The sequence below is a fragment of the Coffea arabica genome, chromosome 2e (assembly GCF_036785885.1).
Source record: "Coffea arabica cultivar ET-39 chromosome 2e, Coffea Arabica ET-39 HiFi, whole genome shotgun sequence".
Classification (NCBI taxonomy): domain Eukaryota; kingdom Viridiplantae; phylum Streptophyta; class Magnoliopsida; order Gentianales; family Rubiaceae; genus Coffea; species Coffea arabica.
This window is the reverse complement of record NC_092313.1, coordinates 18,693,753-18,707,533: the sequence shown is the minus strand read 5'-3', so window position 1 is coordinate 18,707,533 and position 13,781 is coordinate 18,693,753. Positions and strand designations below refer to the sequence as shown.

General features: G+C 36.6%; 2 protein-coding genes across 3 annotated transcripts; one reads left to right on the top strand and one right to left on the bottom strand.

Annotated features, from left to right (window-relative positions):
- Window positions 1-293: 293 nt before the first annotated feature.
- On the bottom strand, window positions 294-3,565 carry LOC113731580 (L-galactose dehydrogenase-like). Of its 2 annotated transcripts, none has more exons than XM_027256929.2 (6): window positions 3,410-3,564; window positions 3,015-3,317; window positions 2,665-2,893; window positions 2,258-2,557; window positions 1,401-1,529; window positions 294-617 (listed from the first exon to the last, which is right to left on the bottom strand). In XM_027256929.2, exons 2-6 carry the CDS (start codon window positions 3,191-3,193, stop codon window positions 486-488), a joined length of 969 nt encoding a protein of 322 aa, XP_027112730.1. In that variant the 5' UTR covers window positions 3,194-3,317; window positions 3,410-3,564; the 3' UTR covers window positions 294-485. The 2 variants fall into 2 exon arrangements, with proteins under 2 accessions (XP_027112730.1, XP_027112731.1); XM_027256930.2 differs by having other exon boundaries at window positions 571-888; window positions 3,410-3,565.
- Window positions 3,566-8,456: 4,891 nt separating this feature from the next.
- LOC113731578 (transcription factor bHLH25-like) lies at window positions 8,457-10,618 on the top strand. Its single transcript, XM_027256926.2, has 5 exons — window positions 8,457-8,552; window positions 8,666-8,720; window positions 8,822-9,346; window positions 9,483-9,848; window positions 9,986-10,618. The coding sequence occupies exons 2-5, from the start codon at window positions 8,685-8,687 to the stop codon at window positions 10,058-10,060; spliced, it is 1,002 nt and encodes a 333-aa protein (XP_027112727.1). The 5' UTR covers window positions 8,457-8,552; window positions 8,666-8,684; the 3' UTR covers window positions 10,061-10,618.
- The last annotated feature ends 3,163 nt before the right edge of the window (window positions 10,619-13,781 follow it).

The following is a 13,781-nucleotide window of genomic DNA, read 5'->3' as shown; positions in this document are numbered from 1 at the left end:
TGGCCTGAGTTTAGAGATTGTTGTTTTGCACTCACTGACATAATCGCCGATGGCTTTACTAATGGTTAGAGAAGCTATTGTAGATGCTAATTAGTATAACTCCTTCGCTTAATTGTTGTCCGCAATTATTTTTTGTTTAAGGTGATCTTGGGCTCCCGAATTCGCGCAGTTGAAGCCGACAATGTTAACAATTCCTGGATTAATGCAAGATAAATGGATCCACAAGTGTTATGTAAGACTCCCTAGTTCGGTAATCTCGGACGCAATGCGATAAAGTACATATGGTCACCATCTGGAATGAAGATGCTAAGCTTCTTTTTTATTTTCCCTTGGCTTTGGGTGATACAGAGCTTTAACTAAACCGGGTACCCTTAAAAAGAAAGAGAATAAGGAAAGACACCACCAATTTGGGATTCACAGAGATGAGAAGAAACCTTGGAAATGTCCATGCAACAGATGCTAAGCAGTTAATAGCAGATACGATATCAAAGCTGCTGAATTCCACTTGGCCACGTCTGGTTCTTCACGGGCTCCAAAATCTTCTCAATTTCAGCCAGTAATTTCTCATCCTTTCCTACTGTTTCAAGCTCTGCTGCAGCCGCTACATTTTGTTCAACCTGATGATCCACAACTTTGTTTGTTACTTATATCACAGTGGAACTGATGGTTAAAAGTAGGAACCAGCAGCCCCCAACTCATTACAAATAATAGTTCTGCTAATTCTTCTTCTTCTTCTTCTTCTTTTTTACCCATCCCTCCCTCCCCTAAGCCTCCCTAACCCCCAAATCTGGCAGCCAGGGACGATCACTGGTTCCTCTAATTCTTCATGGTAATTATATTATGCTAGGCCTTCTTCTTTTCAGAAAACCGTCTCAAGCTTGTCAAGTGCTGTATCACCGAGGAAATGATAAGACATTACTCATAATCCCCTAGATTCCCTACTCTTAACCTAAATTTAAAGTTGTCTGGAAAAGTTAAAAATAACAATTGAAGAGACATGGAATGAAACAAAGTTTTACACGGAATAAAAATCAGAACAAAGAAATAATCTTTATAAGAGAGCTTAGATCGAATCGGTATACCTCTTTATAATTCTTCTAAAATGAAAATCCAATACCATCAAGTATTTATCTCAAAAGAAAAACATGCATGCTTTGCATTTTCCACACGCGTTTGTCTTCAGATCCTTATCTTTTATTGGAGAAATGACTTAAGTTAGGAATGGCAATGATACCAAAGACTGTAAAATAAAACAGATTGTAGCTAATCGTGAATCTCTTGAAGCGTGGTCTAGGTGAAATACTAAAGAAAGATCATTGGCTAACAAGAAAAATTTCTCCACAAGGCCAAATTTTGTATTTGTACGTTGTTGACATTCAGGCTCAGTATAGTAACCTTACCTGGGTGACAGAGTTCATTCCAACCAGTATTGTAGAGATGTCTTTATTTGATAGGCTGAACTGAATAGCTAATTTAGATATATTCTTTCCCTTCTCCTTACAGTAGGCAGAAGCAGATTGACATGCAGCCTGAGGAAAAGCAAACTAGGGTATTTCAACCAGATTGAGAGTAAGCTCCAGACAATGACACATCCAGAATAATAGTAAGGACTTAAAAGATGACTGCGTTAGTGAGCATAAACCAAGATGCAATTGATTTGTACTGCACTCAAGCAAGCAGACAAGCGTTCTTCTAAAAAAACCTTATCTCCTGTGGGGCTACTCTCATAGAGTTTGCCCACTTATCTCCTGAGATTGCTCTACCAGAAATCCTCCATCACTTTTTACACCTTGTCGGATGGGCATTGGCCCATTACGAGGTAATTTCTTCAACACAACTTTGAGAGAAGTAACCGACACACAGTACAATATACATAACACACTTTAAGCTACATAAAGTAAGGTTCTTTACAGTGAAAAAGTTGAGACTTATGCAAGATCATGATCACCTTGTCATAAAGCATCGAGGTAACACACTATATTTGTCTGAGATCAGTTTTGTAGCATTGACGTCTAAGATGAAGTTTGACACAAAAAGAGGTCAAGTATGAAAGTAGCATAGATACCGGAATAACATTTGTCAGGCAAACAATTAATACAATACGAAAGGCTCTCACCATGACACTGGCAACAAACAGACCAAACTTGCCAGTGTTTACATTCTAAATTACGTGCAAAGGTTAAGAAAGTATGTGTATTTAGCTCTTAAAATAAATAAAAACTAGAAAAGGATGCTAATCAGAAAAGAGAATCAAAACCTTCAGTTCAGGAAGAGCAGGGTGCCACTCTGGAGGACCACTTTCTGTAAGAAGCCCCATAGATAGGGGAGAGGCACTTATCACCCCAACACCCTTGCTCTTTAAGTAGGGCAGTAGACCTTCCAATGTCGAATCATTAATGCTATAGTGACAATAGGAGAGAATCACATCAATCGTACCTGGTGGTACTCGATCAAGCACATAAGTAAAAATCCCTAATGGCAATCCTGTTAAACCAATAAATCGCGTTTTCCCTGCTTCCTTTAGTTTCAGAAGGGCAGGAATTGTCTCGTTTACAATCTGTTGGAGAAACAAATAAAACGAGCCACAGAGTTCATAACTACCTAATAAAATAATTTTCTTATCCCCTACTATTCAAAATGCAAGAAGTACAAAAAATACGGCACCTGATCAAGAGAACCAAATTCAATATCATGACAAAGCAATATATCAACATAATCCAGGTGCAACCTTTCCAGGCTTTCATCGACACTTTTGGTCACTCTCTCAGCACTGAAATCAAAACCCTCCTGATATCTCCCACATTTTGTAGATACAATGTACTGATCTCTAGCCACCCCAAGTGCTTTCAAACCCTTCCCCAACATCTTTTCCGACAAGGTCGCTCCATAGTACCTAAATCGCATAAAAAACAATTGTCAAATGTTAGTACAAATTAACCCATTTTATCAGCAAATTAGAAAAAGAAACCAGCTAATTAAAATCAAAATGAAAAACGGGATTTCTTTTTTCTCACGGGGAGGTGTCAAAGAAGTTGATGCCAAGGCGAAAGGCTTCACAAACGGAGGCGATTGCTTCCTCCTCAGAGACGGGGCCGAAGACCCGGCCAAGTGGGGAGGCGCCAAAGCCGATGGAGCTGAGCTTGAGGCCGGTGTTGCCAAGAGGTCGGAGCTGGAGGGGTGAACCAGCTGCCATCGTTTACTTCTGAGAATCTGATCCCGATTTGAGGATAAAAAGAACTGGGGGAAGAGGAAGGAGATCAACTCAACTATTATCGGGAAGAAAATGATGCTGTTCCCGGCAATTTTTAACTGCGAAACTGCAGCACGGAGGCAATTATTAGCCGTGATCCCATATAGTATGATAAATCATAAATGTATTAATTATTAATCGGTATTATTAAGCACTGACCAGCTCGTATTTGATGGGAAATTTCACCATCCCCTTTCGCTATCATACTCATGTAATTCAAGAAACTCTTCTTGTTACATTATCCAATAACCTAAACTCTTAAAACTATTTAAAAATTGATATCTCTCTTTATACATCCAACCTTGAATTGCTACATAACACTATCGTAGGTACCTTTTGTAGAACTCTCCTGTTTCGTGATTCTTGGATACGTCTCCAAACCACATTTTGGAGGGAATTCTTAATTCTGGTCCCCTGTATAAACATACCTTATTAAGCACTAACCAAAAATTATGTTTCATCTCCTTTAATTAATTGCCAAACTGCGGTTTGGAGGGAATGACAAATCGTGATCCCCTGTATCAATAAACCTTATTAACCACTGTTCTTTCGTTCGCTTTTAGTAATCACTAACCAAACAGAGTGCCGCTTGGAGGGAATTATCGATTCCTGTCCCCAAATATACCTTTTCAACCGCCGACCAAATTGTGTTTCACGATTCTTGGATAGATTTGCCAAATCGCAATTTGGAGGGAATTAATAATTGTGGTTCCCTGTGTAAATACATTTGGTTAACTTTTTATTAGGGACATGGCTCCAGGGAAGCTTCGTGGTGGCATCTTGCCCTTTGTTTGTTTCCTTTGTATATTACTATTAAACAAGATTTTTTGTTTCCAATTGTTGTGAACCAACGAACGAACCAAAAAAAAGAGAGAGAGAGAGAGAGAGAGAATGGGTTACAACATGCTATAATTGGATTCCAAGGTTGTCATTGAAGCACGCAGTTGTCCTTTCATTTTTTTTTTTACCATAACGATAATTTTTTTATAACTTAATCTATCATAATTTATATGCAGATGAGTTTAAAGAAACTATATATAGGAAATTAATAGATTTAAAAATCCGACTAGACTAAAAGGGTGTTTTAGCACCTCCTCTTAATTTTTTTTTTCCTACAGGTAAGATTCAAACTCCCGACTACAATCCAAAAAGGGACTAAACTTATATTATTAAACAAGATTTTTTGTTTCCAATTGTTGTGAATCAACGAACGAACCAAAAAAAGAGAGAGAGAGAGAGAATGGGTTACAACTTACAACATGCGACAATTGGATTCCAAGGTTGTCATTGAAGCACACAGTTGTCCTTTCATTTATCATAAGTTTTAGCCTCTTTTCCTACCTTGCAAAAATGAAATTTTAAATATATATATACGAAAAAAATGCTAAGGGTTCAAAGTTTTTGGATTAAGTTTTTATGTTAACTTTCATAGTATTTAGTTCAAATTTTTATATTCTTATTGTTCAATTATTAAATAGTATGTAATTTTGCAACATAAAACATGGATGAAAAAATTGGTAATTAGGCTTATTGAACATTATAAGTACAAATTTCTAAAACTAATGAGGGTGCAAAGAGTGGTATAAATTAATAATTTAGTTTATAAAAATGAATTTAAATGAGTTTACAAAAAGTTAAAATAAATGGATTATAAATGGATAATTGGATTATCTAACTCATGTTTTGACTTACTCATTTATATCTATATAATTAAATGGTTATAAAATGAGTTAACTCACTTATATCTGTTATCCATTTCAACCTGTCCAAATCACCCATTTTGATCCCTCTACCCCTAAAGGACACTGACAATGGAGTGGGAAGGATTCACGAATTATTATGGGGCATTCTTTTATTTCGGAGACAGTGGGCAGCTGGTCTTCAAGAAACAAACCGCAAGTTATGGGCTGCCTTCTGCCAATTTTTAAGAGTTTTGGGTGGATAAGAACCTTGAAACGCGATTCCTTCCAGACATCACGGGCCTTGGCTCATTGCTCTAACCTTTGCCGGAGAGGCCTTTTTAAAATATATTTTTTTTCTGGGTACAATATTGGACTCCAGACCCAAAACAGAAAAAAAAATTGCAATAACAACCCTTTATTATTATTATTTTTTAAAAACTCAACATCATATAAGGGAAGGGTGGAAATTGGAAACGTATAAGATACATTAATTATTATTGCTCGAGGAAGACCGTCTCTTCAAAAAACCATTTTGAGCTTTGATGCCAACCGCTGTTGGCGCGGCACAAAAGGTTAAAGAACGCCATTACAACGCAACGCTTTCTTCTTGCTTCTTGTTGTGTTACGAAGTGCACCAAATTTTTCAGCAACTAATGAATTTAAAAGACAAGACATGGAGATTCCAACTTTGTTTCGGAAATTGCACGCGATCATGCGAAACCAAATCCTCTAGTAAGATAATTTGCTCGAGATTTGTGAAAGAAAATCGGGAAACAAGTTAGAGGAGGTGGAAAACAGTTGCACAACTCATCATGAACCACATAGGTAAGCAAAAAAGCAGAGCTAAATCATGGTTCCCAGCTATTGATTCATTCATAGGAGTAGTTTACAATATATTGAGAATGAACGAAAGAGTTCACAGAGCTGGAATACTGTTTCTGCTATGGATTTTCCTCACCTAACTTTTTTTGTAAGCACTCTCAGCACCGACAACAGGTAAAATTTTCATACGTTTGGAAATTTTGCTAAAGCAGCCAAAGAAAATTGTTGTGTCTTTTCACGATTAACATGGTAAGTAATATGCAGCCAAACAAACAGCTTAACATAAGCTGTCCGCGTAGGATATGCGTTTTCTTTCGTGGGACCTTTTTTTAACTTCGGTCGGGTGATGTGAACAGTTATCTCATGTGTAATGGACTTTGATGAGCTCGATCAACACGTATGCAGTTAGTTTCTCTCGATTGAGTTTCTCTCGATTGCTTCGAAGTTTATTGTTCTAGAAGCCGATTTGTCTCCTTCAATTTCAGAAACAGCCCAGAATGTTCGTGACGCTCTCCAAATGAGAAAAAGAAAAAAGAAAAAACAGCAGCAACAACAAGAACAGCAACAGAAGTTTCGAGTATGGTGCAACCCTGTAAAGTGGCCTTTTCTTTCTAGGTGCGGTTAGGGGTGCGTTCGAGTCGAGTCGAACTCGAGTAGTGCACTACTCGATCTCGACTCGAGGTAAAATAACTAAGTTTGAGATCGAGTTCAAGCTTGTCGAGTTTTTAGAATTTTAAGCTTGAGTTTGAATTCGACATCAATTTACGTTACTCGAGTTCGAGTTTAATTAAATCTAATCAATTCAAATCAAACTTAATTGAGCCTATTCGAGCTCACGTAATAAAAATTAATATTTTACATATAATTTTAAATAAAGGATATTATTGATATTTCATAATAATAAATATAAAAAAATTAAAATATATTATAAAAATTTGATTAGACTCATCGAGTCTTCGAGTGCAAAATATTGAACCTCGAGCTCGACTTGCTGCTTCTATTAAGCAACTCGAACTCGGTCAACACAAACTCGAGCTGAGCTACTAACTGAATAGCTTGCGAGCTCGAGTCAAGCTACTTGTTCCAGCAGCATCAGTCCTAGAGCCCTGTACGAACTGGTTATCAACTTCTTGCTCTAGGCATGGTCAAATATTTGGGAAAGAAGAATAATCATTAGGGTTAGCTGATAAACGAGCTTAGATGTGTTACGAACTAATTGATGATGCTATTGGTAGCCAGCCAGTGATAAAACAAAAAAAAGAAAAAGAAAACAAACAAACTTAGGTAGCTGGTAAAATTAATTTAATTATGGCACGGACACTCGATCTTCTTCATCTAAAATATCAGATGTGCAAACCAATGACGAAAGCAATAGTCATTTGTTCTTCAATCTTTTTTCTGGTAATGATAATATCAAACGTCATACTTCACTTAATAATAAAGAATACCCTGTTAAAGTCCCACAACCACAAGCCCGTAACCATAGATATATGTACACACACACGTATTGTCCTAAAACACCCTAATTAATCATTCCGGCTTCTAAATGAGTAGAAAATTATGCAAGCTCTCATAATTTAAGTCTCAATACTCTTATAGTCGCTACTCCTCCACATATTAAATATCATGCTTCATATATTTATTCCTAGCACACTTATTAGTACAAATCCTACAAACTCGTATGGAAGATGGGGACGTACACGTTGAATTAATTGATATGGAGATATCATCTGCCGACCAAACCATACGCAGTATTTTCAGCTCGTGGGTCCAATTTTTCCTTTGTAAAACTAAATTGTTTTGGGAATGAGACTTCAGTAATTTACCTGTTTTGGCTTGGCCCCAGTTTATTTCCCCCTCTCCTTTTTTTCCCCTACTATTCCTAGAAGCGATCATGGTAACTTCGATACTGCTCCTTTTGCTTATTACCGAAAAGAGAAATGGTTGCTTTTGCATGTAGCTTGCAAATCATTAATGATCTCATCTTCTCCAGTTTTACGTTTGTTACTAGTTGCTTGGTGGTTTGAAATGCTCGACTTAGTAGTTTTATATTTGATGGTTCCTATGATCAAAGATTAATTTTGTACGTAGCATGATGCCAAGACAAATCTATCCATCCTACTTAAACAACTGAGCAGAAAACAATTTCTGATATAAAATTGAAAAGTAAGGACTAAACCGACCAATTATTATTAATTGCAGCATTTACTAGAATATATTGTTGGCTGCTCGTCGGTACTCCATTCTTTGTTGGGTTGAATGAAGAGAGCAGTGATATGGCAAGAGATGGTTATCGTCTTTCCGCGAAATGTGGAGGATGATTATGCGATTGTGACACTGGGGGAAGACATTATGGGTAGGTAGTTGCTGTAGGCGCCAAAAGGACAGCTAGGTCCCGGCCTTGGCAGAGCTTTTCCACTGCCAACCTCAACAATTTCAACGGATAGCTGGGGAAGAAAAGAAGATCAATATCCCATAACCAAAACAACAATAATTAAATCTAGCAATAGTCCTACTATTTTTACCAACTTAAAAAGCTACTACCTACCAAGGTTTATTCTTTGTAAATGTGTTGTTAAGTACTACTATTTTACATTATTGCATCGTTGTTTACTTGTCAATTGTTCAAGGGTCCATGGCCAGTTCACATCACAGCACTGATTAGTGATTAATTAACCCGTGAGGAAACAGAACATGCCAATTGTGTTCCTTCCTAGACCTATAAAATCGGAAGCAAACTATCCTAAACTGGAGCTTGGGATTTTGAAAAGAAACTCTGCTGTCTGTTCTATTCAAGGGTATGAAAGAACTCCCCTCCGATCCCTCTTACCATACCTCCTCTCAATAAATCATCTTTCATTGGTTAGTTGGATGATTTGTTAATCTTTGCCTATTCTTTGATATCTTTCAGGGAATCTCCAGCGTAGGTTATGGAAATCTATAACTTCAGAAGTTTAGGAGAATTGGTAAGACAATTTTGCATAATGATCAATAGGATTAATTATCTTTTCTGTATCCTATTAATTTCACGAGGATTTCAAGATTTTGATGTTGTTTTGTTTTATAGGGAATGGACCATGGTTTTAGCAATCACTGGTCCATGAGTTCTCTGGACGAGCTTAGCACAATATCGTCCTTGGCTGCCCCATACCATGATAATCTACACATGCATTCTTCTCAACCCATGTTCAGCCAGAAACACTCCATGGAAATGTCTCTAAATGATGCTAATAGGCCGATGAAGCAGCAAAAGACTAGCAGCTGGAGCTCCTCCAACAGTGATCATTTATCAAATGCCAACTTTCATGTGGTCAATTCATCAATTTACAGTGATCAAGTTGCCACGGTGAAACCTAAGGAGGAAACCATGTCTTCTGTTACTATGAGCTTTTCCCCTGACATGATAGTTTCCCATGGTTCATACGATCAAAACCAAAATTACGTGTTCAAGGCTTCACAAGGAGCTAAAAGGGTTAGCACAAATGCTAGGCTAACTCAAGCTCAAGATCACATCATGGCTGAGAGGAAGCGCCGTGAAAAGCTCAGCCAAAGATTCATAGCTTTATCTGCTCTAGTGCCTGGACTTAAAAAGGTACTATTATTTGGTTTCATATATCATTCATGCCAACAATCCTTCGTTAACTAAGATTGTGAACTTTATCATGTACCTGATTTTCTTGACTGCATTACCAAGTGATATAATTGTTTTATGCGTATGCTATCATCAGATGGACAAGGCTTCTGTTCTGGGAGATGCTATAAAGTACTTGAAACAACTCCAGGAGAAAGTAAAAACCCTTGAGGAGGAAGCAAGAAAGAATTCAATGGAAAGAGTGGTGTATGTTAGTAAGTACACACTTTGTGATGATGGTCATGAGGATTCTTCCTCAGATGAAAACTTTTGTGATGAGCCCCTACCGGAAGTAGAAGCAAAATTTTGCAACAAAGAAGTCCTCATTAGGGTTCACTGTGAGAAAAGAAAAGGAATTCAGGAGAAAACCATAGCTGAAATTGAGAAACTGCCTCTATCGGTCATCAACAACAGTGCCATGACATTTGGAGGCTCAACTCTTGACATTACCGTTACAGCTAAGGTACGCCATTGCTATGTTACTGACTCCTAAATATGAGCATGAGTTAGAAGCATATAGTAATTCTTTTGCGCGATGATTGGAAGATTGGTCAGTTCAATTAGTCAAATCCATTGAAAAGATATCATCATTTGTTGCAGATGGAGGAAGAATTCGCCATGCCAATTAAGGATCTCGTGAAACATTTACGCTCAGAGCTCAAAAAGTTCATGTGAAAGACGGGGTCTTGTTGGACACAAGTACCAATATAACTTGGAATTAATAATCTGCTTAGTTACGAAGTCTAGTTTTACGTCTTTGTTTTTGCAGAAGCCTGGAAGTTCTTCACCCTTTCAAATTTGACAATATATCAACCTGGAAGCTAGCTTGTTTGCTGTGAGGTTCATTTTTGAAGGAGGGTTTTTTCCACGTACCATATTTTTTCATGGCTCACTTGTGTGGACCATGCTACTTATCCTCCTGTTGTAAAGATGACCACATGGCTCAATTTGGCCTTTCCTTTTCTTTTTTTTTTCAACTTGGGGTGGTTTGAAAATTCAACCAAACCGACTGCTTGTAAGGGGTAAAGGGTTTTAGTACTTTTTTGGGGTGGACGGACAGTCAGGCTTCTGTGTCAATTTAAGGTATTTGGTCAAGTGTTTTAGAGGCCTCCATTGGAAATGGTTCTTGAGGTCTCTTTCGCATCTATTCTCGTTTGGACTTGTATGTATGCATCCACTCTAATTATGCACTACAATAAATAATCAAAGTTTTTACTTTCGAGTTTTCCCTCATTGAGCCGTTAGCTGAAATATTTGATCTTTGTTTTCCATGACATTGGGAATGAGACAAAATTGACAGGTTTTCAACTTTTGCAAATTTTCTGATCTTTTTCTTGAAATATCCATCATATATAAAGGGTGATAAATTAATTAGGGTTGCAACAAGTCAGCCACAGATTGCCATTGAATGTTTAAAGTAACCAGTTTAGCTCAGCTGCCTGGAAATTGGGCAACAAGATCCAGATAAAAGAGGACATCTGGCGAGCAAGACTTAAAAAAGTTGTCATCTTTAGCTTAAAAAGTTGACATCTGACGGCTGCAAGAGTGCGGTCCCTCTGAATTTTGCCCCAATGCAAATTAAAACGAGTCCATAAATGTGGGCGACTTTTGACTACTTCCTGTTGCCGCCAGACATAACACGTGATTAAGCCTGGTTCTGTGCTAACTTTCACCTTAAGAAAAACAAATATGATCATGTGGTCTTTTACTTGAGATTAATTAACTCAAAGTAACTAATTAATCGAGGTTGAAGCAAAGCAAACCCTGTCCCACCAAAGATTGCGGATCTTCCTTTCAATTTAAAAATTCCGCCCCATTTCCCTGTAAGAAATGACAAAAAAGATCGTGAGAGTTCGTGAGATTCCTTCCCCTTTCTTGCTTGCTCAAATCATTTTAGCACTGAGAAAGATAAGATGTGCAAATCAATGGAGGCCATCAAGTAAGTCGAACAAGGTGTCATTATCATCTTCTTCTTCTCTGCAATCACATTCAGTTTAGTTTCACGACTTGGCGTTCATATTGACAAACCTATAGTCCATCCTCATAAAATAAAAGATCTTCTACGATTTGATTCAATATAAATTTGTATAAGAAATTAAAGTTTATTCCTTTTTTCCAATGTCACATTAAACAATTTGCAAGGAACGTACGGCGCAATGTTTAAACAAAATGAATGATGGTTCGAAGAAGAAATGAAACAGACAAAAGTCATATATATTGCGCCGGCACCTGTTATTAGACTTCGACAGCTCCAATTTGTCACGAAGGATTGTTGTCTGATAATGTTGATTACTAGCTCAAACGGCTCTATCTCATGATACCATGTACTTATTATACTGCCTCTGATTTGTTTTTACTTATCCCCGGGGATGCAATGGAACTGCGGAAGAACCTTTCACTTAACCACGTCTCAAAGATATCTTAGGAAATTTTGAATGAAATCTACTCTCGTTTTTTCGGAAGAGCAAAAGAGAAGAACTCCGCATGCTATTACATATGTCATACAAAACAAACATACCTAAAAATATTGACTTGCGTTTGGTTTTGTGGAAAATTTGGCGATTGAGATTCTTTTTTCCATATTGAAATTAGGTTTAAAGTATGAATTAACCTTCTGATAACCTTCTGATAGTGTATACGCTTTCGCTATTCGATGGATGTATGATATACAATGCAAAATTTGAATTGTAGATTTCAATTTAGGTTAATTATAATACATCTAATAGTGATTGTGTTTACACTTTCTAATCCTTAAAGTATAGATGGAAGTTAAAAGGCTTGACAACTAGATGAGACTATAATCAGTGCCTCGCTGGATTTAAACAAAAAAGCTTGGAAAAAATTAAATGAGAATAGAATTTGGAATGTTTAAATGCCTAATCTTGAAGGGGTAGAATAAAATAAGGGTTGAAGCGTAATCAAGGTACAATGAAAGATAAAAGGCAAAGGCAGTGGTAAATGCAAGAGCACCTGCGTATTTAATCGGTCCATTTCTTCAGTCCTTGGTATTTTAGCAAAAGTTGTGTCAAAATTCCTTAATCTCTCGCAGCTTTTTTAGCAGCAGCAGTATTAATTGGAGTAGGAGGTGGGGGCATCCAAATAATAAGAGAGGATCATTCAAGCAGCAAAAAAACAAAAAAGATGATTACATTTATGATCACGTTTTCGAGTTTCTGCTGGAAGTAAATCAAGACCGGATATTCCCCGTGCCGTAGGAGGAGGGCTCATCAGATCATTTGGAATATGAAAGATCGGTTGATCTTTTGGTAACAAAAAACTGGTTCTTGTTTCGTAACACTAGGGTAGGGAAGGAGTGTGCGAGTGTTTGGTGCTTGTGATTAAAAAAAATTTTAAGGTACTTGTGATTAAAAAAGATTTTAAGGTAGTTGTTTGTTGATGGTTGTGTTGTTATTTTGTGGAATTTTGAAAGTATTTAAGTTGGTAGGAGAGTAAGTAAATGAAAATAAGAGTGTGATATAATACTAAACGATAATATTTCATAGCATATGTTTCAATAATAGATTGTCTGTAATGGCTTCTTAAGTCTCCCTTTATTTAGATTATTATTCAATTTGCATGTCACATACTATAGGTAATTTCATTAGCTATATGTCTGTTCTTGGGGTTAAAATGTTAATCTGTTGATCAATAAGGATTATAGCATCTATGAAAAAGTCATTTAAGTTTCCTTTTCTTCATATTATTATTCATTTATATTTCATGGATTACAAGTAATTTCATTAGTTATATGTTTGTTCTTGAGATTAAAATTCAAAGCCACACTCATTCTTGTATAATGTGAGGTTTTGTTTCACATATTTTTGGTTCATCTTTTTAGTTTTTTACAGCAATTTTAGTTTTGTTTATCTGTATAAGAAAGCACTCATTGAAGTTGTTTGTTTGAAGGAATTTCTACAAATTCATCACTGCTTAAGGATATCGAACCATTTCTATTACCTTTGCTTAATTAGAAGGTATATGTAAAACACTGCCAATATAAATGTTTTAGAAGATGTTTATTCTATTAGTTCATCAGTGGCTAAATAATTCAAACTCACATTAGTAGTATACCATGTAACCTACCAATTCACAATAACTCACTATCAAAATGAATTCCATATATGAATCATTTACTATATGCAGCAGAAAACACATCATAATTGAACCAATAAGATGCTTTTTTGGCTTACCTTATTTCAGATACCCCTCTAAAAAACTTTTTCTTGCGGTTGCTTCAAATTTATTACATCATAACCACACCATTCAAATTATATAGACCAACCAAATTTGTGAAAAAATCATAATATTATAGTTAAATTACGCCACCAAAATTTCAAATTTTGCGATAGAAGCAATCATCTAACGCTACACACTACCAAAACCACCTACATAAATA